Genomic DNA, 27,248 nt, shown 5'->3' with positions numbered 1-27,248 from the left:
GTCCTCAGGCACTATTACGTGGATAAATATAATTCCACTAACACCCATATGCTCCATCTCAAAAATGTAAATGGCTCCATAAATAAAAAATGCCTAAACATTGGGATCAAAACCTTCAACGAAGGTATAATTTGGTCTATCAGAGATGGGCATATAGTCAGATTCTGGGGAGATAAATGGCTACATTCCGGTTCTATCAGAAGCCAAATCCAGGCGCCTCTAACTTAGAGGGAAGAGGACTTAGGAGTCTTTCAACTCTTTCACTCCCCCACCAGCTCGAACCTAGATAGAATCTCCTTCCAGCTTTCCCTTCAGCTGTTGAAGGAAATCAAGGGTCCACCAAGACAAGAACTCATTCCATCTCATGACTTCCTTAGGTGGAATCACTCCAACAATGGGGTTTTCAACCCTAAATCACCTTCAATTTGTGCAAAAATCCTTCCTCATGTCAGGTAGATATTAGAGCTCCATCCCTCTTCCGCTGGATCTGGAATGTTAATACCTCTTCAAAAGTCAAGCATTTCTTGGCTAGCCGCCCAGGATAGACTTCCTACAAAAAAGTCTTCTCACCTACCGTACAATTCTATTCGAAGCCCTTTGCCCTTATTGTGCAGCTCCTTCTGAGGATTTGGACCACGTACTAAGGCTTTGCCACCAAACAACCTCCTTTTGGCTTAAACTTACCCAAACCTCTCAAATCTGTCCCCAAACCAATTCGGAATTTTATTCTTGGATCAAGGATGGATGCTCCTTTCACCTTTCAACCTTATTCCCTGGGGAACCATCTTTAGCTTTGGTTGTTGGAGCCTTTGGCAAGCTCGCAATGCTAAGATCTTTCAAAAAAAAGTTTTTGATCCTATCAAGTTTTGCCTTCACCATGCCCATGAATTTTTCCTATTAGGACCTAGTTCTCATATCACCAGATCCCCTAGACAGGAAAAATTCATTAGATGGATCCCCCCGGCTATAGGTTTTGCCAAACTCAACACTGACGGTTCGGTCTTTGGATCATTAAACCAGGCAGGAGCCGGTGGCATAATTCGTGACTCAAATGGGTTATGGATTGCAAGTTTTGCAAGAAATTTAGGCTCCTGTTCCGTTCCTTTCGCAGAATGCTGGGCTCTTAGAGATGGTTTACAACTTGCAAAAAACCTCAACATCCACTCTCTCGAAGTGGAGATGGACTCTTCCAGTGTCATCTCCTTGTGTAAGTCAAATAATCTCATTTCTCATGAACTTTTGCCTATTATTCTTGACTGCAGGGAGTTGTTGACTACATTCCAGCAAATATGTTTCCACCATAACTATCGCGAAGCAAACAAATGTGCAGACATCCTAGCAAACTGGGGAAGAAGCAGTACTCAAGACTTCACTTTTTTTGAATTATGTCCTAATTTTGTCCTTCCCTTACTTTTGCAAGACTTAAAGGGTGTTACCACACCACGGTTGACTGTACTTTAATTTCCACTCTGTAGACTTGATTTTTACTTTAATGCATCTTTATTTACAAAAAAAAAAAGACCAAAACATGTCTATTCCTCTATTATCAATCCACCCAAGTATACCTTGCAGAAGGAAGTCAACCCACATGAAGTACTAAGAAGGGAAAGTAAGGCAGGCAATTTTGGCTGCATTGAGAATCTATCACCACGATGAGAAGAGAAAGTATTACACATTCTATATGCACTACATGACATGCCGCGTAACGTACTAAAATCAACCATTGACTATGATGATTGGACATATTTTGTTTACTAATTAGAAAACAATATATCGCTCCCGGCGGGCAGTTCGAATGGTACCTCCCTTAGGCCTTTGCCCTTAAAATTATGAGGCAGACTCCTGCTGGCTATCGTGTGCTGCATTTTTGGAGCGGGCTCTGCATCATCACAGAGGAATTAGTCTGGCATAAATTAGGATACACCCTTTGTGAGAAAAAATTAGAAAATAATATATGACTCACCATTTTCTACTTGGTGATATGTTATGGGTCATAGTTAGAGGTGCTATCGAGCCGAGTCGAGCTCGAGTAACACCATACTCGAGCTCGAGCTCGATCAAAATTTGTGCTACTCGAGCTCGATCGAGTAAAAAAATTTGTACTCGAGCTCGACTCGATGAAATAAAACTAAACTCGAGCTCGAGTAAATATCAAGCCCGAGCTACTCGAGCTCGAGCTCGAGTTTTGAAATAGATCTATAATTTTTTTTAAAATATATAATATATAATATAATATAAATATATAATATAAATAAAATATGAAAGCTCGATTAAGCTCGACGAGCACCCGAGTATTTATTTTTTGAGCTCGAACTCGACTCGTTAAATTTAACGAGTAGCTCGAGCTTGAGCTCGAGCTCGATTTTACCGAGCTCGAGTCAAGCTTTTGATCAAGCTGCTCGCGAGTAGCTCGCGAGCAGCTTGACTTGCTAGCACCCCTAGTCATAGTACATCACACGACAATAATGTCAAGCAATGCATAGAGAGCATTGAAGATTTTTTACATCCACCGCCTCTCCCTGTATCTCAGCAGCCGGCAGCCCGTGCCAATCTATGTCATTTTGCACCATTAGTCAATGGGAAAAAAATTTTTAAGTAAACTTCTTTCTTTTCTATTCTTTTTTACTTTATATTTCATTATTCATCCCACTTATTTCTCATAGACTTCTTGTATAGCTGGTCTTAGATTTAGCATAATACATGTATGTATTGTTTTGCAGTATGAAGAATTAATTGATCATGAATTGTATTATCTTTCACTTGTATTGATAATTAAGCACTCAATTAAGTATCCCTTTAAAATTGAAAGAATATGTACTATATATAAATTAGATTGTTCGTCTATTTTATATTCAATTTCATTAGGTTATCAATTGAGTTTGAGATAAAATTGATATTTTATAGAATTATTTGTCATTGAATAAAATTATTATGGTAAAAAATAGGAAAATAAATACTTATAAACATTACTATTGGAACGTTGGATTTAATAGGTCGAAAAACAATAAAAATAAAGAAGGTTTTTTTCTCAAAAATTCCTAAGTAATTACCTTCAATAGTTTTTATAGTCACAAATCACAATTCCTAACCACAACCACTTGCAGCCTAGTCTATTAATCATGCAAGAATTTGTATAGTAGTAACTAATAAATTTATATATTAAACTATGTTCTTTTTGTTGTATATATCAAATGTGTATTATTATCCAATTTTAACTTATTTAATAAAGAGACGCATATTAGGTTAAACATCATTGTTTTGCCTACATGATGTGTTTTATGACATTCTATAGAGAGTTAGCAACATATGTATTGTATATTTAATCAATTTACATCTCGTTTCATCTTCAAACGCTAATTATAACTATTTAAAACCTAAGGAACCATAATAATACAAATTTAAAACATTGGGACCAAAATGTAAAGGTAAAGTTGTTGAATAACGATAATTTGATATTGACTGTTGATCGTTGTTGATTTTCCATCAATTGTCCTAAATGATTAAAAAATGCAAAACTTTGAGAACTAAATTTACTTTGGTTAAAAGATTAGAAACCAATTTAGTACATAGATCAAACATTAGGGATCAAAAACTCATTTCTACCTTAATACAAGTCTTAAGGTAGAAATAGTGCTGGGTCCAACCCATGCACTCCACGTTAGCTGATTTTGTCAACTTTAACTGGGTTTGACCGGTCTTGAAGTCTCCTTTGGTCTTGCACCAAACCAAGCAAGACATATTCATTTCAGACAAATTTGGCTGCACTAGCTTGTCCAACCCAATTTGAAACACTGAAGAGCCCAACAAATACATCAGAAAATTGATGTCCCATGATAGATGTTCTGTCCTGTATTTGCACCCATGAAGGTCTAGGATTACATTGCACTAACATGGTCTGATTCTAGTTCTTTAAAAAAAAACTTTTTTTTTTATTTGTGGTAATATATATGGCGTAATGAATGATAAAAGAAAACTACCTAACATTATCTTGGAATGTCAGTAATGAAATTGAATTGAAGCATCATCACTTTTGGTACTATTGACCAAAAGCTGAGACGGGAATTTGTTTTCTATTTGCAGGTGGGAGTCCACATAACACAGAAGTACCGAGAAACTCAAGGGAACATTAAAGTATGCAACTGGTACAATAATGTGTTGAGAGAAGTAGCCCAGAAATTCTAGGAATAGAAAAATTCATTTGAGAGTGTTGATCCAAGTTTTAACAACCATCTTTTTGTTGTTTTATAGTGTGAAGGCCTCAAAGTGAGAACTGAGAAGAAGACTAGACCAAATAACAGGTCAGTCAATTGACAAAAGAAGTGGGAAAAGATGAGGAAAATGTACTTGCAAATAAGATCCAATTAAGTGGTAAGTGCACTAGACATGTGGTGTTTTTTCCCTTCAATTCCTGTATGACTACTGTTACACTCAGCGGTACTATATAAATCCCATGCTGGGAAGGAAGGAAGGCATCCTCAGAACTACCAAACCTTCTTTCTTTCTTCTCCTGTGTCAGACTATCCATATCTGTATACACACAATTAAAGCATTCTCATTCCTAGTGCTTTCATTTCCTAAGCCTGAGCCTGAGCAAATATATTCGTTGGTGGTGGTCAAATCACCGCGTGCGTAGCAGTTTGTTCGTGGGCAACAAAATGGGATCAAAGTCTCTGACATTCAGGGTGACCAGACAAAAGCCTGAGCTGGTCCGTCCGGCCAAGTCCACTCCTCGGGAATGCAAGCTCCTCTCTGACATCGACGATCAAGAGGGTCTTCGCTTTCAAATCCCTGTCATCCAGTTTTACAGCAGCGATGATGGCAGGAGAGACCCCGTGAAGGTGATCAGGGAGGCTATTGCCAAGGCTCTGGTGTTCTACTACCCCTTCGCGGGGCGTCTCAGAGAATGCGCCGGGAGGAAGCTGGTGGTGGACTGCACGGGGGAGGGTGTCATGTTCATTGAAGCGGATGCAGAGGTGACGCTGGAGCAGTTTGGGGAAGAACTTCAGCCTCCATTCCCCTGCCTGGAGGAGCTCCTCTATGATGTTCCTGACTCTGCAGGAGTCCTTCACTGTCCTTTACTGCTTATACAGGTACACAACCAAAACCAACTTTACTGTTTTTTTTATCTCTCTCTCTCTCTTTTTTTTTTTTTTTGACTTGATTTGTTCCTGAGGTGAGGCTGGAGCTGTCTATTTTCGTCTTGGTTGTTTCTCCAAGTATTTAGGGGGTGAATTTAGAGTTGAATACTTGACTCTCTTGTCACTGCTACAAAAGAAACAAAAGAGTGTTGGTTAGGAAATTGCAGACCACAAACAATCCTTTCTAATTATACTACTCTCTTAGGTTGTTAGATGTCGCAGTCAATACCTTCGACTTTAAAGTATTAAATTAGTGAGAAAAGCACATCCTATATAAGAGTGTGCAAATTAAGAAAAAATTAAGTTGTTTTTATTTAAATCGTATGAATTTTTTTTTTTGGACAAGCAAGCAAGCAAAAAAAAATATAAAATAGAAGTTATTAGAAGTCACTAAATTTAAGTAGTTATCTGTACTAAAATTTTACTCTTACGACAATAAAATTGAAAAAAAAAAATCAAAAGAAGACAAAAAATTTTGTAAATTTTTCCTTTTGTGAGGATAAATTTGAAAAAACTAAACGATGACACAAAATTTTAATTTTAATCTTGAATTTCCTTCTCATGCTTTATGAATAGGAAAGATTAGCCCCCCCCCCGGGGCCCCAGGCCCCAAAAGGAAAAGGAAAAAAACGATGAAGAGTCTAAGAGTTTGGATCGTGAGAAAATATTTTTTTTTTTGAAAATTTTTTTAGTATTGGTGTCCTTTCGTCAGTCATGTTCCCTTCCCTGATTGTGGCCCAAATACAAATATTTGCAGCAGCATATATGTCTGAAATGTCTATATCACAAACCAGACCAGCAGCTGCCACTTTCTTATGTCTGAAATGCCATTTACTCTCTCTGAAATTCTCAACTTCAATGATGAATGCCCCGCCCCGGACATACCACATACCACATAGCCTTTCTTGGTTCTATTCTCCACCACCAGAGCCACCAACTCAACTGTTTAGGCCATTAGTATTGGTGGGCTCTGTAGATATTTTGTTCTTACACTTGCAATTATTGAGTGCTAATAATGGTATGGTATTATTTGTGCATAATGCATATTATATACAACACTTTTATTGTTGTAGGTGACTCGTTTGAGATGCGGGGGTTTCATCTTCGCGCTGCGCCTGAATCACACCATGTCCGACGCTGCCGGACTAGTTCAGTTCATGAATGCGGTGGGCGAAATCGCACGGGGAGCTTCCGCCCCATCTGTACTGCCAGTATGGCAGAGAGAGCTCCTGAATGCTCGAGACCCGCCAAGGGTGACGTGCACCCATCACGAATACGATGAGGTAGCCGATACCAAAGGAACCATCATTCCCCCGGACGATATGGTCCACCGCTCCTTCTTCTTCGGCCCGACGGAGGTATCAGCTCTGAGAAAATCCATCCCGCTCGACATCAGTCGCAAGTGTTCGACATTTGAGGTTTTGACGGCCTGTCTCTGGCGCTGCCGGACCATCGCCCTCCAGCCCGAACCCAATGAGGAAGTCCGCGTGCTCTGCATCGTCAACGCTCGCTCCAAGTTCGATCCTCCCTTGCCACAAGGATACTACGGCAATGCCTTTGCATTTCCGGTGGCCCTGACGACTGCCGGAGAGCTGTGCAAGAGTCCTCTGGGATATGCGTTGGAGCTGGTGAATAAGGCCAAATGTGATGTGACTGAAGACTACATGAAATCGGTGGCTGATTTAATGGTTATCAAAGGGAGGCCTCATTTCACCGTGGTGAGGACTTATCTCGTGTCGGATGTTACTCGGGCTGGGTTCAATGAGGTGGACTTCGGTTGGGGAAAGCCAGCGTACGGAGGGCCGGCCAAGGGCGGAGTTGGTGCCATCCCCGGCGTGGCGAGCTTTTACATACCTTTCAAGAACAAGAACGGGGAGAAAGGAATAGTGGTTCCTATTTGCCTGCCGGGCTTTGCAATGGATGAATTTGTGAGAGAGCTGGAGAACTTGCTGAGCAACAACCTTCATAGTAGTATTGATGATCGCTCCACTTTTGTCAGATCAGCCTTGTGAAGAACTTTCTTAATTTCATTCATTCCCCTGATCGAGTCCTCCTCCTATGTTTACATACTGTACTATTTCTCATGTCATTGGAATTCCCGACGGAAAGTTATGAGAATAATGAGAGGATCAGTGATGTGTGTGTGTGTGCAGTGCACAATTTCTTAGAATCTTAGCAGAAACTACCTTGAGAAAACCTTGCTGGTGATTGGCTCCTATATTATAGAATTTTCCTATACTAATTCTGCATACGAATTGATGGTCTAGGTGTATGATGTCATAAGATTTGACGTAATTGATATGAAATGATCATGGTCGTAGGATGAATCACGACAAGGATGAGACCAAGTTAATGATAACATATAACCACCCAAGTATACCTTGCACAAGGAAGTCAACCCACATGAAGTACAAAGAAGGTTAAGGCCGGCAATTTTGGCTGCGTTGAGCATCTATCACGACGTTGAGAAGAGAAGGTATTGCATATTTTATATGTACTACGTGACATGCCGCGTAATGTACTAAAATCAACTATTGACTATGATGATTGTACATATTTTGTTTACTAATTAGAAAATAAATATATCGCTCTTATCGAGCAGTTCGAATGGTACCTCCCTTAAATCTTTGTCCTTAAATCATCAGGTCAACCCCGCTAGTTATCACGTGGTGCATTTTTGAAGCGGGTTCTACACTATCACAGCAGGACTAGTTTGATGTAAGTCAAAATATCTTCGTGTCAGAAAAAAAAATTAGAAAACAATATATGACTCACCATTTTCTGCTTGGTGATCTTTGATGGGTGATGGTACATCACACGACAATGTCAAGAAGTGCATAGAGAGCATTGAAGATTTTTCACATCCACCACCTCTCTCTGCATCTTAGCAGCCCGTGCCAATCTATGTCATTTTGCACCATTAGTCAATGGGAAAAAAAATTTTAAGTAAACTTCTTTCTTTTCTTTTCTTTTTTACTTTATGTTTCATTATTCATCCCACTAATTTCAGATTTAGCATAATATAAGTATGTATTGTTTTGCAGTGCGAAGATTTAATTGATCATGAATTGTATAATCTTTCACTTGTATTGATAATTAAGTACTCAATTAAGTATCCCTTTAAAATATAAAGAATATGTACCATATATAAATTAGATTGTTCGTCTAATTTTTTTTCCAATTTCAATAGGTTATTAATTGAGTTTGAGATAAAATTGATATTTTATAGAATTATTAGTCATTCAATCAAATTATTATGGTAAACAAATAGCAAAATAAATACTTATAAACGTTACTATTGGAACGTTGGATTTAATAGGTCGAAAAACAATAAAAATAAAGAAGGCTTTTTTTTCTCAAAAAATTCCTAAGTATTTACCTTCAATAGTTTTTAGAGTCACAATTCACAATTCCTAACTACAACCATTTGCAGCCTATGTCTATTAATCATGCAAGAATTTGTATGGTAGTAACTAATAAAGTTGTATATTAAACTATGATCTTTTTGTTGTATATATCAAATATGTATTATTATCCAATTTTAACTTATTTAATAAAGAGATGCATTTTAGGTTAAACAACATTGTTGTTGCCTACATGAAGTGTTTTATGACATTCTAAAGATACTTGGCAGCACATCTATTGTATATTTAATCAATTTACATCTCGTTTCATCTTCAAACGCTAATTATAACTATTTAAAACCTAAGGAACCATAATAATACAAATTTAAAACATTGGGACCAAAATGTAAAGGTAAAGTTCTTGAATAACGACAATTTGACATCGATCATTAATCGTTGTTGATTTTCCATCAATTGTCCTAAATGATTCAAAAATGCAAAACTTTGAGAACTAAATTTACTTTGGTTAAAAGATTAGAAACCAATTTAGTACATAGATCAAACATTAGGGATCAAAAGCTCATTTCCACCTTAATACAAATCTTAATGGTCATAGTGCTGGGTCCAACCCAAGCACTCCACGTCAACTGATTTTGTCAACTTTAACTGGGTTTGACCGGCTTTGAAGTCACCTTTGGTTTGGCACCAAACCAAGCAAGATACAGTCATTTCAGAGTCAATTTGGCTGCACTAGCCTGTCCAACCCAATTTGAAACACTGAAGAGCCCAACAAATACATCAGAAAATTGATGTGCTAGGATAGTTTCTTTGATATTCTTTGGGTAACTTTTGCCAAAATTTCTTTAAGATTATGTTCTTCTAATTGAGAACCATGTTAGTGCTTGCCATTTTCCTCTGAAGCTTCTTGGTTGAAGGGGACCAACAAACAAACTAAAGGAAGGAATGAGGGAAAAAAAATACAAGCATCTGACTTAGTAACTAGTGTCTAATGTTTTGAAGTATATAGTAAGAGCATAACGTTTTGAAGTATATAATTGATTCCCTTAAAAACACTAAAGATAACTCGTCTTAAATGTGAAGGGTTTCATCTTTGCAATGCGCCTAAATCACCAAGTCAATGGCTGATTTAATGGCCACCACACCAGAGGGAGGCCTCAGCTCACAGTTGTGGGCAGGGCAGTTGAATGGTCTCGAACGTTACCGGGGCTGGGTTTAATCATTAATGAGGTGGAGTTTGGTTGGGGGAAGGAAGCCTATAGTGGACCAGCCAGGGCTGGGGCTGGTATCCCCGGTTTATGTACCTTCAGATATCATTGAATTGGAGAAGAAGAAAGGCGAGAAAGGAAATGTAGTTCCTGTTTGTTTGCCCTTTGCCGGTTCTGCAATGGACAGATTTGCCGGTTCCTGTTTGTTCTCATAATTCCACCTTTGTTAGATCTGCCTCTGCCTTGTGAATTTGCAACTTTCATAGTTTCCCCTGATCTATGTATTACGTACTACAAACGATTTTTAAGTTTGAAGAATAAGTTACTCCATCCACTAAATATATGTACACAACTTTTGTAACTATGGGTGTAATCGAGTCGAATTGATCTCGAATAGTGCACTACTCGAGCTCTATTCGAATTAGAAAACTCGAACTCAAACTCGAGATCGAACTCTATTTTGTTTTGTATTACTCGATCTCATGCTTATCGAGCCCAATCGTTTCTAATCGAGCCTAATCAAACTTAAGAAATATAAATTTATATTTTATATAACTTTAAACAAGAGACCAAAAAGACATTTCATACTAATAAATAAAAAACTAAAAAAACATATATATGAAACTCAATTAAACTAGATTAGCTTTCGAGCTTCACATAATAAGCTCGAGGTTGACTCGTCAAGTAGCTCGAGTTGCTCGAATTCAAGCTCAAACTCAATTAATATGAGTTCGAACTCGAATTTTAACCGAACAAGCTTGCGAGTTACTCGATTAAGCTTGACTCGTTTGCACCTCTAACTGGAACAACAAGGGCAAAATTTTTTTTGGCTATATTAATGAGGTAAATTATATCGACCGTTTGTAAATATAGCGCAGTTAATGAGGTGATTTTGGTTCTTGTGAATGTTTACAACTCCAATTCCAACTAATTCTATGTGCATGTCATATTTCATATTTCAATGAATATGTAGCACCTAATTGGCTGCATTGTTTTGTCTTTTTCAGTATTAGTACTTACCATCTGCTTTGTGGCTCTTAGCCTTGGAATAAGGAATGGTTATGCTTTGTTCGACTGGCGGAAGCATAAGGTGGCTGGAAGGGGCAGCTGCCTCCCAAGATTTGAGAAATCTTTTATATTTCCTTCAGAAATTAAAATCTTTTGCTTGTATCCTTGTACAAATTAAACTTTGGCCCTCCCTTCACCCAAAATTTTTAAAATCATTTTATGTATCCCCTTTGAATGCTAGCGTGGAGGAAGATACTTCATACCCAGGAGAATCTGGATTCCAGCCTAGATTGAAACCTAGATCAGGACAGTTTTACAGTCTGATATGTATAGTTTTACATAGAGACTTATTGAGTTCTGCTAGCTGTACGGTCTAATCAGTCTATTGTATATACTCGAAGTATAGATTATTGCACTGCTGCTGCATAATTTCTTTGTGAGTATTTCACTCTTATCAATAAAAGGTTTCCTTAGAAAAAAAAAACTTAAACTATAAAAGCATAATTACTCTTAGTTCAGCATAAATTATGCTTTGTAATCTAGACTCAGAATTTCAGATCAGTCAGCTTTGAAAATTTGATCGATGGAGGAAAACTAGAGTTGCAATCGAGTTGAGTGAATCTCGACTAGTACTCGAACTCTATTCGAGTATAATTTTAAATAAAAGAATTTAAAATTATGCATATGTATTTGAATCTCGATTAAGCTTGACAAGCTTTCGTGCCTTGCACATATATTACACTCGAGCTTAAGTTTTGACCAAACAAACTCGTCAATAGCTCGATTGAACTCGACTAAATTTGCATCCCTAATATTTCGTCTGTCTCCATTAATTTTGACGATTTTCGTTACTGTTTCAAATTAGTTCAAATCATGAGGGGTCAAAATATATGATTTGAAATCATCAGAGATTTTTTCGTAGGTTAGCTTAACCATCGAGGGTTTTTTTTTTTTTTGTATTTTACTCTATATTTTTATATATATGAGTGAGACGTAAAAAAATCTAAGTCCTAAGAACCAGCTTAACTAGTAACATTAATCAAGTGACAATGAGGTCCTTGATTTGACTCTCAGACTCTACTTTTTACTCTTTTCCCCTTGGACAAAAACAAAATGCCATTAACAAATGCAAGAGTACAAATAGCAGTTCCTTACTAAATTTTTAGAAGATAGTAATGACTCTTTTTTTCTTTTTCCTTTTGGACTAGGAAAAATAGCAAAGCGTAAAAGAAGTTATTTGTCCTTTGGTTTGCCTAGACATAAAACAATGTGAGAATAAAATGAAACACAGCTTTTTCTGGCAATCTTATAGCTTTATAAGTAGTAGTTGAAATGTAGAAGCAGCAGAAGTGGTTTACTTGTCAAGTTTTTTGTTGCTCATTCTTTAAAGGCAACTTACTTAATCCTCATTCGATCGCCAATATGTTTTCCCTTTTCATATGTCCCACACACCCTCCTTTTGCAGAATGAAGATTTAGAAATAAAAAGGCAAAAAAAAAAAGAAGTAGAAAAATCCTATTGAACTGAATGTTTGAAATGTCTAATTCCTTCCACGGCACTGTATGGTATAGCTCGATCCAGTCCTCAAGACTTTTCTTGCTAAAGCTGTGTTGAGTTTTTAATTGTTCAATCATCCAACCTCAATCATGTTTTGCTTGTTTAAAGCCATAATACAGAAGCTTCTTCATGAATTTCTGAACTGAATCAATTACGTGCTAAGAAGTTTAAACCACTACAGAAGCTTCTTCATGAATTTCTGAACTGAATCAATTATGTGCTACAAGACTTTTTAACAGTAGCACTAGCTAAATGCATATAAATTGACACTTGGTCGGTAAGATTAATAATAATAATGATGATCAAAAGGAGTGCTGAACAAGAGTTCAATTAAACTAGAGGTTATATACTTATAACAATACGGCAAGTGAGATATTTGTTGATAGGAAGGGCCCTCCACGCATGAGGAAGAAGGTAGCTTCAAGACAAAGTTCCAACCAAGAAACACCAACCACCTTTTCCCATTGGTGTATTTGTGGGCATATCACACATGCATGCTGATGATTCAAAAACGTTTTTTTTAAAAAAAAAAATTGGTTTGCCTTGCCTTGCCTTTTCAATAGAGGAGACCATGTGCCATAGCCATGGTTCGCCGTATCGGCCGACACGGATACGTATCAGCCGAGTTATAACTGGAACGGAAGGGACCGGTACGATATCGATCCCCGAATCGCGAATATCACCATATCCGCGATGACTCGCTCTGACTCGGCCGATATTGACTGATTTGAATTTGTGATGCATGATATCAGTCGATATATTCGAGTCAACTCGAAGTCTGACTCCGATATTTTTTTAAATTGTGTCTTTTTTAGTATTTTCTAATTTTAGTAATTTTTTCAAAATTTTTTGAAACTTTAATGTGTTATAATGTTCGTATCACCCGATATACCGCGACGGATGTGGAACAACCGAAACCGTGACGCGACCGCGACCCGCGACGGCGAACCATGGCCATAGCCCATCATGCATGTTCATTCCAAAGCCATCTTCGGCCGTCTTTGCCAATTTGTCTACAGTAGTAATAGCAATTTTGTTGTTGAGGGACCTCTGAAATAGAACAGCTGATGGTTTAATAAGCTGCAGAAACATTTTGTTGTTAGCACCACCTATTGGTTAATTTGATTGTATTTGCGACTCAGGTACGAGCTAATGACAAGCGAATAAGCGCTTTTACCGAGAATTTGGCATAAGTATGGCGCAATTACACGTTTTAATAGTTATGTGTTTGTACCTTCAACTTTTACCCTTAATCGCGCGAGTTTTTTTATCCCTAATTATGTGGCACAATTATATCAAAGCGGACCGTGATTTATGCGACTGAGAGTCTCATCCCCCCGGTCTAGTACTAATTCGCTTAATTAAACGCTAGTACCATTTTAATCACTACTTTTAAATGTAGCCATTTTACCAATTTGAAATGGTAAACTCACTCGGTAGAAATGTAGTGGGAATAGTGAAAAGTCATCACCATTCCACATGCCAAAATTGTACTACTACTAAATTGTTTTCTTCTTTTTTTTTTTTTTGAATGCAACTACTAATAAATTCTTTTCTTAACTTTGAAAGATTATCTATAACTTTTATTATTTAGTGATGGAACCACCACCAATTATGAAAATGGAATGAAGAGGGTAGTTTTCAATTAGTACTAGTTTCTTTCAATTGATATTTGATAGATAGAAGCTCATGGATGGATGGATGGACCATAAATGATAAAAACTACAAATGATCTCCCTTTCCTTAGCTAGCTGTCCTCGTGAGTTGTGTCCCCACTTAATTTGGAATTCCATGGGACAACTCAACTCAATAAACCATTGTAGACTTCTTCATTTTACTCTTTCATTAAAGGGTTCTTCTTGTCCTTGGCCACATGATAAGAGATGGCCCAAGTGTTAATTTTCTGGCAAATTTTAACATTTCTTCACTAAAGTTTTTTTTTTCTTTAAATTTAGGAAGTAGATAATAATGTTTAAAATTTGAAATGAGTCCATCTTTTATATCTTGTATACTTATCCTATGCCTTGAGGGCAGAGAATATGAATGGGTCCTAATCAACTCATTGAAAACGTTAATCAATTATCATTAGAACTTAAGAACCGACAATAATGTACACAACCAAACTAGGAAAGTACTCAGACTCTGAACTAATGCAGTAGAACAAATCAATACCTCTGCTGCTGCTGCTGCTTCTTACACAAAATAGTAAATAGTACAATACATACATGGTAAATAAAAAAACAAACAAGAAGAATATGAAGTACATCAAAAGATATTCCTCCATCCATCAACTCAAATTCCAAATAAAACATTATTCCAATCCCATCCCACAATAAATTCACATCAAACCAAACTAAAGAAAAAGCAGGGATCATAAATAGCAGAACTAGTACTATTTATCAACAGCACTCCATAAACCCAAGAAAAAATATGAAGGAAGGAAGGAAGGAATCAAAGGTAAAGAAGCAGCACGTCTGCCTGTCTGTCTGGTAACTGCATGCTCACATCTGGTGTAAAGTGAATCTACTTGCATGAACAAAGTAAGCTGGATAAGATTAATGACTAATCAATTCAGAAGAGGAAACCAAAAGCCAGTGCAGCAATAGAAGCAAACAAGGTAGGCGAGAAGATGGTTGCGTCAGAGGCGGGGGCCGGCGCCGGAGCATCGGCTGCGGCGACGCCCTTCATGCCGGAGACTGACATCATCATGATCACCAACATTGCGGTTGCCACCATCTTCATCTTCATTGCCGCCTTCATTTGTGACGAGAGAATCAAGAGAAATGATGGCTCTGCTGCTCTCTGAATTAATTTCCTCTGCGAAGAATGAGTGGTAGGACTGGTGGGGAGATTACAGAGGAAATGGCAGAGGAGGATGAGTATGATGGGTCATGCTGCTGCTCTTTATATAGTTGCTCTCATCCACTACGGGCAGGCAGCTGCCCCATTTTGAATGTGGAGATGTCCTAACTCCAAAACTCCACTACTAATATCTTATTTCCTTTATAACTTTTTCTCTTTTCTAGCCTTTTTTCTTTTTTTTGGAGTTTGAGTAGACAAGAAAAGTGCCCAAGTTTATTATTATTATTATGTTTCTTTGTTGTAATATTCTTTTTAAATACCTAGTAGATTCGTGAGTAGTGAATTATATCTGATATTAATTTGAGAGACAGAGAAAGAGTTCTTAATATGTAAATAAGGTTTAATAGTTTAAGCCTCTGAATCAACGTTGCATACTTAAACTTACATATTTAGCTTTTTATGGGTTTTCTCGAATGTTTCTCCTAACAATACTTGCTCATCGACAAAATTAACAATTAGAATTACCAATCCACTAAATTAAGCACTAAAGAACGATTCCGCAAAGCAAGAGAAAAGGCTGAAAAGGTTCTAAAAAGAATCCATTTCGACATCTTATGCATCCAAGGCACACTTTATTTTGTCTAAAAGGCTTTGATTCCTCCCAAAGTGAAAGTTAATAGTAGAGTGTTAGTACTTAATAATTGATGATTAAAGTAGTAGTTTAACAAATAAGTTAGTGTGAAAGCAAAAGGTAGCTGCCCGCTGCCCGGAAAATTGACAGAGTGTGTATAGGTAAGCAATGTGAAAAAAGTACAGTTGGCGTGGGGCACAACCTTGCGCAGTTGTGCTGTATTCTTAACTACTACCGCTTTGTTCCTTCCATTCTGCTTTCATAGGATTTTTTTTTTTCACTCTTTGATTTAGACCTCATTTTTGTCAATACCTAATCTTATGGCCTTTGTTGCCTAAAACCCTATAAACTGCTCTGTTTAGGAGCCTTATCATTACTATTTGTTCAGTGACTATTAGAGACCTCAGCTTAGCATGTGATGTGATGCATTCATTGTTAAGAATGTTTTCTTTTCTTTTCTTTAGACTGGTGTAAATTACTGTAGGAGTAAGAGCTTCGAAAAATTTTCAGAATGAGTTTAGACGCATAGAATCCCTGATGCTGAAAACTCTAAGATATTTCCAGGAGTTATAATTAGAACAGGTTATCTAGATGTTCTAGTAGATGGTGACTGAATTTGTTATGAATATGGATCAGTAAGGCAAAAAGGTATTACGTCTTCTCCAATTACTAGGAAAGGATGTACTGTAAAAGCTACTTCCACTTTACTAGCTTCATGATATCATGCATAGAATCCCTATACATTGGAAGTAAAAAATGAGAAAAAAAAAAAAAAGGAAAGGTCATTGGCAAGAAGCAGAAGCAGGATCACGAGCAGAATTTGTTTAGTGAATCGGGAAAGGAGTATTCATAGCTGATACCAAATCACAAGCTGATGATCATCAATGTTGATCTGGGCCAATATACATTTTGCGGGACAGACAAAAAAAATTCTTCAGTATCAGTCAGACTCAGATGATACGTGAAGTAAAATACATGCATAGAATTGCAGCAGTTTTTTCCTACCTTATGGATTATGAGATTTTACCAAACTCAGATCGCTCGAGATCAGTTAAATCCCAGATGAGGTTAATTAGCTTACGCAAGTCTTGTTACTATCCTACAGGAGAGCACATATAAAGCCCTGAATGGTCCTGATTTTGAAGATGGAGTAGTTGATATGGAATTGGAAGCATCGTGCATGGCACCATCAATACAACCAATTAGTGCATTTTGGGTTATAAGAAGTCGATGTCAAAGGATCAAAGGGTAAGTCCCCAAAAATTCCATTTAAAGAAACTCCAGAGACTTGCGAAATTTGCATTCATTGTACTACTCCTAGTAGTAGTTCTGCCACTAAGTTAGAGGCGTACAATTATCAACTGCTTAGACTTACCCCAGATTGGTAACCATTATCCTTATCTTATGGTAGAATAGATTTTTTTTTTTTGACGTAACCATTATCCTAGGCTAAGGCATAGGCACGATGGCCACACCGACGGCAAGAAGAACGGCCGACGGTGCCCCTCATGGCTAGGCGGTTGCCCTTAGGCCGCACGATGGCCATTGCCCTGCGTTGGCTAAAGCACGGGCACGATGCTAGGCGTTTGGCCTTAGGCCGCACGACGGCCGTTGCCTAGCGTTGGCTAAGGCATGGGCACGATGCCACACCGACGGCAAATAAAACGCACGACGGTGCCCCTCATGGCTAGGCGGTGGGCCTTAGGCCGCACGACGGCCGTTGCCCTGCGTTGGCTAAGGCATGGGCACGGCGGCCACACCGACGGCAAGAAAAACGCACGACGGTGCCCCTCATGGCCAGGCGGTCGGCCATAGGCCGCATGACGGCCGTTGCCTTGCGTTGGCTAAGGCATGGCCACGATTCCACACCGATGGCAAGAAAAACACACGACGGTGCCCCTCGTGGCTAGGCGGTGGGCCTTGGGCCGCACGACGGCCGTTGCCTTGTGTTGGCTAAGGCATGGGCACGATGCCACACCGACGGCAAGTTAAACACACGACGGTGCCCCTCGTGAATTTAGAACAAATCTCATATTGAGGCATATTGATGGGAGACAAGATTTGAACCCTTGACCTCCCACCTCACAATTAATATGGTGGCCACTCCTCTAGATGAAGTTGGTTTGGTAGAATAGATGTTAGTTAATTTGACTCTTGTAGTTGATGGAAAAACTATAAAACGTGCTTTTATCATAAACGTTAGGGATAAGGTTTATGAGCATTCGTCAGATTTTAAAAATTACACTTACCTTTCTTCTCTCCTGATTTGCTAAGGCTAGTAGTACTGTCAATTTTTCGTAAGCAATAAATTTTACTTTTTATTCATTCAAATTCAAAGGCATGATTCTTGTGGATAATTTGACAATCCAAACACATATTTAAGAATATGAAATTACCAACCCTTTTGGCTTTTTCCCTCTACTTTTCACTAGGCAGGTGCATCCAAATGGCTTAAAATCAAAGTCTAAAAGACTTTTACTAGTACTAATAACCAGAGTCAAATGGGCATCCACCAACTGGGGTAGATTTTCCTTTGTTCACCTTTATTATAGTAACTTTTTTTCTGAAAAACATAAAAGACCAGGCAACTGTTTTGCTGATTAGTAATTAGTACGTAATAGTTCTTTTTAATTGACAGACAACCCGTACATGCTGCATATAATTGAGCACAAGAAATTAGAAGGTAATGACATGATTACATACGCCATTTATGGACTATGGATGGACGGTTGATATATAGCTTAATTAATTAAAGCACTTGGTGCATGAAAGAAAATAGTAGTAATGAAAACACAGGAGGAACTATATTGATTATAAATTAATCAGCTCAACGTAAAATCTCATGCAAGCTATGCATGCATGGTAGAGAAAATTCGTGGTAAATAATTAATTATTAGCCATGAATTGAAATATTACATATTACTGTAATTACAATTTGACCTCATGTCAATCCATATTAGAACCACTCGATCGATACGATAGTGTTAATTGCAACTAAAAAGTTGAAATTTCTTGAACTTCATGACCTTTACTTTGGACCCAAACGGCCACTTGATGCAGGTTAAGCATATGTAATTTAATAATTAACTGCTCTACTTGAGTGTAGGTCAAGAGATCAAATCCCCTTGTCTACATTCTAAAAATCCAAGTTTTCTTAGAAATATCGTCAGTGGGTGCGTAGACACCTGTCTGATCCAGTGGTGGTTCAATCCTCTCCGAGTAAGTGTAGGTCTATCGTGTTTCAGAAAAAAAAAAAGAAAGCAAAAAAGAGCATATGTAATTTGATGATTTTGGAAAGAAGTATACGTAGTCTTTTCTTTTAGACTACAGCCTAGTTTGCTACTCTTTTGGACAATGGTAGTTACCTCTAGTACCTTTTCTTTTTCATTGAAGTGACGCGATAAAGATAAAGTAGTTACCCCAAATTAAGTACGTAGTGGTAATTTGATATAACAAAAGCAGCCCTTAATGAGCATTTTCAAAGAAGAATACATATAAAGTAATTAATTACTAGTAGCTAGTAGTAGTAGAGTACATGTTTTTGCCTTCGCTTTCAACTTTTGGTGGCGTGCGTTCACTTTTCTTGTAGTAGCTAGTAGAGATGTGCAAATACAGAAGCTGGCACAAATCTTTTCAAGTGGGGAATTGGTTTACCTACTACTGATAGGGTTTAGTATTTGATAATCAAGAAGACCAAAAGTACTTAAGTTGGGCTTTCTGCCTTTCCAATTTTGAATTATTTATTTATTTATGAAAAGCATCATTACCTTTGTTTGTAGTATTTGGTGGGTTGGGAAGTTAACACACACACACACCCAAAAAATATTCATCTATTTTCTTTATTTTTCTTTTATTTTTGTTAATAGACTACAGACTCCTCTGAATTTGCAATCAGAGGGAGGGATAGATTGAGTGGTATTAAGAGAGGGAGTGTAAATGAGATGTTCCGATTCGAGGTTTTCATTTCCATTAAATATTAAAAAAAAAAAGATTTTTATTTTTTTTTGGGTTGAACGGGAGGAGAGGAGTTGAGATAACTAGTATTTTTTTTTTTTTTTGTTAATTATGGATTAAACAGCAAGTTGTGTAGTAGTCAACTAAGTAGTCATATAACTCAGAATAGGCTGGGAGGGGGGCAGCTGCATGGTTCATTATGATGTTAGATGTATATGGGCTTTGGATATGAATACATCATGGGTCAGTTAGGGCCGGTAAATACTGAAGCGTATAAGAAAGGGCTATACATTTGATTGCTTCTTGGAATGGATCGTAATCAATAATCAGCACCAACAACTCAGAGTCCAGACTCCTGAAAAAATCCAGAGGTTTCGAAGTTTTACTCCTAAATGCACTAGCTTCGAGTTATGCACACTGCAGGTATAGGTGGTAAATAAATCCATTTAATTAAATTTATTCATATTCAGCGGAAGATATGGGTGTTTTAAGTTTTTATATATGAGTGTAAATGGATTACTCAATTAACCTATTTTAAATTTTTTTTTTTCCAAACCTCCTCTCTTCGCCCACCGATGTAGAAGAAATTTGAGACCCGCATTTGATTATTGAACTCGTTGTTAGAGACTTTCATGTGTTAATATTGTTGAAACCTTGTATATAGTGGAATGTTTTATTTTTAAATATTAGCAAATATTTGATGCATTTTTGACGCAGATAGATACCCTACTTGATTTTTTTTTCAGATTCTTCATTTCGTCATTATGTTGACTACTTTTGTTTCATTTAATATTATTATTTTGTTAGTTTTATCTTATCATTTTAGTTTCTTGTAGCTTGTTAACGTGCTCATTTTCTCGTAGTTTGTTAACTTGCGACATGGAGGATGGATGAAAAAAAAATTGATAATTAGGTTTACTGAACATTATAAGCAAATATTTAAAACTAATGATAGGTATAAAGGGTGGTATAAATTAATAATTTAGTTCACAAAAATGAATTTGAATGAGTTTACAAAAAGTTAAAATGAATGGATTATAAATGGGTAATCTAATTAAATGAGTATAAATAAATTGATTCACTTATATCCACTACCCATTTCAACCCGTCCAAATCTCCCATTTTGACACTTCTGATTGCAGGCAAGCTGCAGACTCAAGTTTGTCTACCCATTGCACACTCTCGGATAGCACCGTCTGCGAGTTCCCTTGTTGCATGCTTCAAATTCTGCTGTCTGTGTAGCTCTTTTGCAATGGATTTGGTTACGTTTGCATACTCTCTCTCAAATAGCTTCACACCCCAATACAAGAGCACGATGTTGAAAAAGAAGGAATGCTACGAGCAACAAGAAAATTTGCTCATTTAACACATCATACCACATGAATCTTTTACTTGGGTCCCTATGATGAATCTTTTACCCTTTTTCTGCAGATCATCAAACTCCTGGGAAGAGGACGTGGAGGCATCTAATGGGCTTTCAAATCCTCTGAACATGAATCCAACACTAAGTAGCCGTAGTAACTTTTGTCACCAGACGCGTCAAGTAGCTTTCTGTAGCAGTACTACTTGGCGGTGGTGACATTCTTTTGCCTTGGACTCTCGTGATTGCCAAGAGCTTTTCTTTTAATTAATAATTACTACTCCTACTTGGATTTTCTGCAGCAAAGACAAATACTTTTTTTTTTTTTTGAAGGAAAGCAAAGACTAATATTAAAGACCAATCAAATTTTGCACTGGACTTTTATTACTCCTACATCTATTACTATTATTAAATCAATAATTATTTCAAAAACAATAATGTTAGTTACGCCCCATTTTTTGTTATCTGCACTCTCATCATTTGTTTTATCTCGCCGTCTAATAAATGAAAATTATATGATTAAAATGACAGTGAGAGTGTGATTAACAAAAATGCAAGTGCAAATAATATTTCCTTTTATTTATTTCGTGGGCATAATTTCAGATGTGCCCCTCAGCAAAACCAAAATGCAACTCATCCCCCCTATAGGCTTCTTTTTCTTTTCATTTGTGTGTGTGTGTGTGTTTTTTTGGAAACCATCTATAGTAAATAATAATACGAATACACAAATTTTGGGCCCAAAAATAACTGAAGGAAAGAGTCAAAGAAAAAGAAAGAAAAGAAAAGAAAAAAAGTAGCACGTGAGAGTCAGGTGAGCAAAGTCCAAGAAGTCCCAAAATTGTCGGACGCTCCAGGGGCATGGGGGCGGCACGCAGTTGGAGGGAAATCGCATCCAACCCTTCATTAAACCCCCCAACGTCCGTCCAGATTTACTCCTTCTCCGTCCCCAAAAAAAAAAGGAATTAAAAATAAAGGGATCAAATCTTTCTTACCCCTATTTTGAAAGACAAACACCAATAATCATTTTTTTTTCTTGGATTAATTTTCTATACACTAACGGTATATACGCTTTTATCATTAGATGCATAACACATAATTTAAATTGGGTAAAATACAAGGAACCCCCTTGTGGTTTTCCGAAAAGACACCTTACCCCCCCTATTGTTTAAAAACCTCGACATAAACACCCTAACTTTCATAACTAAAGTGGAAATTACCTTTTGAACCGGCTGAGTTACCGGCAGCAGGTCAAATACCCTCATCTAACCCGTGGCCTGCTAAATTAGTGGGAATTGACAATCCAATGCATATCCAGAAACGTAAGCTTGAAAGCTTTGCCTTGGAACTTTGAATCAAATGCCAATGCAAGCATCAAAACTCTGCAGTCCACTGGCATGATAATGATGATGAATATATTGTGGCAATCAAACAAGGTATCATCGGGTGTCAGATACACTATCATCAAGGAACGGAAATGGTCCCATACATGATAATGATTAACCATAGTCTCGATTGCGGACATAGTTGATAGTACATATGCAAATAAATCATTGCAAAAGGAGACATCAAGAAATGGGAGAGAGAGGAGTTGGAATCGGAATGAACTGCTGCTGCTGCTGATCCCTTCGGACTGCATCAAGTAGACATGGTCAAGAGCTTCTTCAACTTCAGCAATCAAGCGCTTCTTCAACTTCAGCAATCAAGCGCTTGGTTTTTGTTGCACAATCAAGGGCTAATTCGTTTAGGAATTCTTACCATCATTTCTTCATGGAAACGAATAAGTTTCTGGGCAATCTCCTCAGCTATAGCTTCAATCTCGAGGCAGAAGGCCATATTCTTCTCCTCATCTGTAGCGGCATGACCACTCCCCTTATGAGTGGATTCCTAAATTTTTTCCAAAAATCCCCAATCAATAATTGAGTGGGCACTCAATTCTGTGTTTACTACTACTACTACTACTGAAGAAAATTGCTGAAGAAAATTGATCCCTTGTTCTCTGAGATCCGATTCAGCAAATTGCTGAAGAAAATTGCTGAAGAAAATTGATCACCTTATTCTCTGAGATCCGATTTTAGAGTATCAAAATTGCTGAAGAAAATTGATATACGCCTTAGACATTCAGAAGACAGGCAACTCAATCATGGGGTTGTCAGATCTGAACAAGATTCAGCAATGGCCATTGTCTTCTTTTGGAGATCTTGTTTGTTGTCACCTATGAGTTTGTCTACCATTTTGCCATCTCTGAGGAAGAGAATCGTAGGAGTGGCTTTGATTTCCCACGAATTGCTGAGCTCCTGTTCCAAACTATATCAAATTTTACAGTATTAGTTTTTGATGGACGATATCCAGTGTATCAGATAAAATGAAAGAAAACTAATGGCAAAAAAGTTACTCCAGTATAATTTATGGGAGAAGCGGCTTTTTCTTTCCCTAAGAATGAAACTCAAGATCTTTTCAAAGGAATTTCGCATACCCATCGTCACTAGGTTGCACGGCCGGTTACAGTTTCAATTTCCGCTTTAGTTATGAAGTTTAAGTGTTTATGTGGGGGTTTCTAAACGATAGGGGGGTAAGATGTCTTTTCGCGAAACGACAAGGGGGTTCCTTGTATTTTACCCATTTAAATTTGAATTTGAAACTCAAATTTTGCATATGTATCGTATATTTAATCGTGATAGTGTGTATGCACCATCAGTGTATATAAGATTTATTCTTTTTTCTTTTTCACACCCAAAACAAAAAACCACATGGTATATAGACAAATGATGGAGAGTGTGACTTAGTAGAAGTTATTACTACTACTTGCTAGTTGCTAGTGCCACTACTTTCTCTTCTCTTCTCATCAGGCAGACCACCAATATGAATATGGAGCACATGCCAAAGGAAGAAAAATACCACACCCCAATTGACACAAATCATAACTCCACCACTCTGTCTCTGAGGATAACACCCACAACCAACAAAAAAAAAAAAAAAAAAAAAAAAAGAGGCAGAGAAGATTGATTGGGCCTAAAAGACTAAAAGGAATAGCTTTGGAGTTCTGCTTTGTGTATAATTCATTGATGTAGTAGTAGTCAGTAGGGTAGAGAATTAGTAGTAAAAGGAAAGAAAAGAGGAGAAAAAAAGGCAGAGTGAGAGTGGTGGCTGGTGAGAGTAACATCCAAGTTTCAAACAAAGCCAGCAGTTAAAACTTAAAAAGTCTTAGGATACAAAAACAAGCCAAGAAACCTCAAAACACATCTTTTGTTTCTCTCTTAGCTATTCCACAAAAACAACACTTAAAAACACCACAGCCACCACCACCTGGTATCTCTATGCAATTTGTTGCAACTTCCCACGACCAAAATCCCATCTTTCTCAGTTTCTCTTCCTTGTATGTAAGTATCCTCCTCCTTCCTCAATTTTATTTTTTCTTTACTTTTTGTGCTCTGAGATTGTATTTTTTGCAGTCTGATTGTATCTCTAATGGAAGACTCCAATGCAGGAGGGGGCCTTCATTTTGGCTGTTCGGGACATCGTTTGCAAGTGTATTTACAGATCCTGAGGTGGGTGCTGTATTTTAATTCTACCTTACATCTTTGTGCTCTCGGGTATGTTCATGGGTCCTCCTCTCTCTATGCAAATATATGCCAATATTGGCTTTTAAACGTCTCATGGTAGATTGGTGGTGGGTTCTGTTTCTTGCAGGTGCTGCTAGTGCAGATACATCTATCCATTATTAGAAAGGGGCAAAAGGGATTGCTGCTGAGAAGAAAATAAAATACCACGAATACAGAGAGAGAGATGGATAGATTACAGTGGGGAAATAGGAAGAGGCTGAGATGTGTGAAGGTCAAAGACAAGAACAACTCATCATCAGCAGCGTCAACTTCCATCAATGGAAAATCAGATGGTGCTGTTGTGGTCAAGAAGAAAATCACATCTCGCTTTGCTGATAGCTGTAACAACAACAACAAAGAAGCACAACCTCAGCATAATGCTTCTCTTCCTCCTCTTCCTTCTCCCCATCGCATCAACAACAGGTAACAACTGTGTGTATCAGATTCTAGTCTTTAATTACATCCTATTAGGATAAACATTGTTTGTTGTCCTATACTAAGGTTGAGTTCTCCTTGAAGGGGGAACAAAAAAAAAGTCGAGATCTTGATCGAACATTATTTTGTGTGCTGTGGCACTGTATTTTCAGAACTTATTTTAGATTTTTTGTCATGTGTGTGTTTTCTGTGGTGTTAATCAATTATAGAGGGAAATTTCTGGTTTTGATATGATATGGTTCATGGGAAAGGAATGAATCTAGAAATGCTGCAGTGCTCAAATTGATTAGGAATTTGGTTGCTAAACTTTAGTAGATCAGTGTTTTGGTTGTTGGATGACATCCTAATTTCTAAAGCAGCGTTGCAATAAAGATAAAGTGAGGACATCAAATTAGGTTTTGTTGAGTGCAAACTCTCTTTGGGAATTATGCTCATGATTGGTGAGGTAAAGTGACATGATAAAAAGGATAAGTTGCTTCAGATGGTAACCAACTTGAGTGCAAATGTAAGGTCTCGTCTTCTCTCACCAACCAAAATCATTTTGAGGAATCTGTCTGGAAACTAAAATTCTTTTCAGTCACAAAACAAGGAAGGGCTTAGTTTTGGGTGGTTTTCTGTTGACACAGGGATTTAGGAATGAGTAGATCCAATGGCAACGAGAATCGCAAGGCATCAATGTCATTGTCTCCTGAGAAAGAAGACCGGTATTACACGACGAGGGGATCGGTTGGTTTGGATGAGAATCATAAGATGTTTGTGGATGCTAAGGAGGAGAAGAAAAAGTTTGTTTGGCCAAAACTACTAGTGACACTCTCAAATAAAGAGAAAGAGGAAGATTTTATGGCTATGAAAGGGTGTAAACTGCCTCAAAGACCTAAGAAAAGGGCCAAGCTAATACAGAAAACTTTGCTCGTAAGTTCCTTTTATGCATTCATGATAAATTCTGAATTCAACAAAATTTAGTTGTATGTTCTTATCTGGGATCCTCTTGATTTTGCTAGCATTGCTTTTTTCTAACTGGAAAGATCTCCCTCATGACTGCGCAGTTGGTGAGTCCTGGTACGTGGTTGTCAGAACTGTGCCAAGAGCGGTATGAAGTCAGAGAGAAGAAGACTTCTAAAAAGGTAGGTACTAGTATTTGCATTTTCCCTATTCTTCCATCTTTCTTCCAGTAAAGTACTACTAACTTCGTTTTCGAAAAAGCTTAATTGACTTCCTGTGTCTGCATTCATTTTGAGCAGAAACCTAGGGGACTGAAGGCCATGGGAAGCATGGAAAGCGATTCCGAATGATTCTTGAAATTCTTGTTCCAACTTTGAATTTTGAATTGTGAAAGTGCTACTACACTAGCAGCAGCAGGAGTGAGGGTGACCCAAAGAGACCAATCAATGAATTGTTTCAAGGCTGTAAAAGAAATTGGCAGAGCAGAGGTGGCGGATTGCATTGTATTAATGGGAAATGAAAACTTTGATGCTCTTTTGTTGAACCTTTGATGATGGTAGAATGCTGTTTCTTCTTCATTTCGAGGCGGGTGAATCATGAATGGTTGTGGATCTTCCCTTCCTCATCCCTGTACAAATACAGCCAGCACCTTTTTTTTTTCTCTTCAATATGCTGAAGGGTCATCTCCACAGCTGTTGTTGACCTCTTCCCAACATCTTTCACAGCAATCAAAACTTGTCTGTTGCTACATTCTACTAGGTACTTAATTACTACCCTAATTACTGATCAATGGGAAGGATAAGAAGTTAGGTTTTGACTTGATCCAATGTGGTGGGTGGGGACTGGGGATGGGGCTTGCTCTCTTCAGGATGGATCTTGGAAAAACAAAAGTTATGACAAAGAGGAGACTACAATAATAAAGAGCTCTTTAAATGTTGGGAGGCAGCTTCTGGTGCCATCCCTCACTGGCCACAGACAGCACCTATCAGGCAACATATATACGTACTTTTATTATATTCCAAGACCCTTAAAACATGCCATCAATTCTTTTCCCTCGGGTACTGACTCCTGATGGAGACAAGGAGAATTCTGCAAAATAACCATTTTTTTTCTCTTTTGCTTGGAATCTAAAAATCATATCTTGTTTCCATCCGGAGAGGTAGATGACACAGAGATGCAAGTCTAGAAGACTAGAACCCCCATCAGCACCCAAATTTTCTTGTCCACCCAATGTGACAAGATGAGATAGAGA

The 27,248-nt window shown here is 37.7% G+C and overlaps 3 protein-coding genes and 1 long non-coding RNA gene across 10 annotated transcripts; 2 read left to right on the top strand and 2 right to left on the bottom strand.

The window, feature by feature from the left end:
- Nucleotides 1–4,470: 4,470 nt before the first annotated feature.
- LOC113697293 (benzyl alcohol O-benzoyltransferase-like) lies at nucleotides 4,471–7,474 on the top strand. Of its 2 annotated transcripts, none has more exons than XM_027216851.2 (2): nucleotides 4,471–5,090; nucleotides 6,212–7,474. In XM_027216851.2, exons 1-2 carry the CDS (start codon nucleotides 4,656–4,658, stop codon nucleotides 7,148–7,150), a joined length of 1,374 nt encoding a protein of 457 aa, XP_027072652.2. In that variant the 5' UTR covers nucleotides 4,471–4,655; the 3' UTR covers nucleotides 7,151–7,474. The 2 variants fall into 2 exon arrangements, with proteins under 2 accessions (XP_027072652.2, XP_027072662.2); XM_027216861.2 differs by lacking the exon at nucleotides 4,471–5,090 and adding an exon at nucleotides 5,100–6,101.
- Nucleotides 7,475–14,416: 6,942 nt separating this feature from the next.
- LOC113697283 (uncharacterized) lies at nucleotides 14,417–15,161 on the bottom strand. Its single transcript, XM_027216840.2, has one exon. The coding sequence runs from the start codon at nucleotides 15,031–15,033 to the stop codon at nucleotides 14,845–14,847; it is 189 nt and encodes a 62-aa protein (XP_027072641.2). The 5' UTR covers nucleotides 15,034–15,161; the 3' UTR covers nucleotides 14,417–14,844.
- A 7,205-nt stretch (nucleotides 15,162–22,366) lies between these two features.
- LOC113697277 (uncharacterized) lies at nucleotides 22,367–23,624 on the bottom strand. The gene is made up of 2 exons (XR_003449826.2): nucleotides 23,071–23,624; nucleotides 22,367–22,904 (listed from the first exon to the last, which is right to left on the bottom strand). It is a non-coding gene; the product is annotated as an uncharacterized lncRNA (long non-coding RNA).
- Nucleotides 23,625–24,071: 447 nt separating this feature from the next.
- LOC113697230 (uncharacterized) lies at nucleotides 24,072–26,746 on the top strand. 6 transcript variants are annotated; one of them, XM_027216766.2, is made up of 6 exons: nucleotides 24,072–24,397; nucleotides 24,470–24,565; nucleotides 24,708–25,042; nucleotides 25,681–25,966; nucleotides 26,101–26,178; nucleotides 26,296–26,746. In XM_027216766.2, exons 3-6 carry the CDS (start codon nucleotides 24,804–24,806, stop codon nucleotides 26,344–26,346), a joined length of 654 nt encoding a protein of 217 aa, XP_027072567.1. In that variant the 5' UTR covers nucleotides 24,072–24,397; nucleotides 24,470–24,565; nucleotides 24,708–24,803; the 3' UTR covers nucleotides 26,347–26,746. The 6 variants fall into 6 exon arrangements, with proteins under 6 accessions (XP_027072567.1, XP_027072558.1, XP_027072576.1 ...); XM_027216757.2 differs by having other exon boundaries at nucleotides 24,258–24,397; nucleotides 24,505–24,565; nucleotides 26,296–26,574; XM_027216775.2 differs by having other exon boundaries at nucleotides 24,258–24,397; nucleotides 24,505–24,610; nucleotides 26,296–26,574.
- The last annotated feature ends 502 nt before the right edge of the window (nucleotides 26,747–27,248 follow it).

Source organism: Coffea arabica, chromosome 1e (assembly GCF_036785885.1).
Source record: "Coffea arabica cultivar ET-39 chromosome 1e, Coffea Arabica ET-39 HiFi, whole genome shotgun sequence".
In the NCBI taxonomy this organism is placed as follows: domain Eukaryota; kingdom Viridiplantae; phylum Streptophyta; class Magnoliopsida; order Gentianales; family Rubiaceae; genus Coffea; species Coffea arabica.
This window is presented reverse-complemented; position numbering and strand designations above follow the sequence as displayed.

Excerpts from the sequence above, each read along its gene's own strand:
- LOC113697293 (XM_027216851.2), top strand. The coding sequence starts at position 4,656 with ATGGGATCAAAGTCTCTGACATTCAGGGTGACCAGACAAAAGCCTGAG. Across the intron at positions 5,091-6,211 it reads GTCCTTTACTGCTTATACAG|GTGACTCGTTTGAGATGCGG; the intron begins GTACACAACCAA and ends TTATTGTTGTAG.
- LOC113697283 (XM_027216840.2), bottom strand. The coding sequence starts at position 15,033 with ATGAAGGCGGCAATGAAGATGAAGATGGTGGCAACCGCAATGTTGGTG.
- LOC113697230 (XM_027216766.2), top strand. The coding sequence starts at position 24,804 with ATGGATAGATTACAGTGGGGAAATAGGAAGAGGCTGAGATGTGTGAAG. Across the intron at positions 25,043-25,680 it reads CCCCATCGCATCAACAACAG|GGATTTAGGAATGAGTAGAT; the intron begins GTAACAACTGTG and ends CTGTTGACACAG. Across the intron at positions 25,967-26,100 it reads TAATACAGAAAACTTTGCTC|TTGGTGAGTCCTGGTACGTG; the intron begins GTAAGTTCCTTT and ends ATGACTGCGCAG.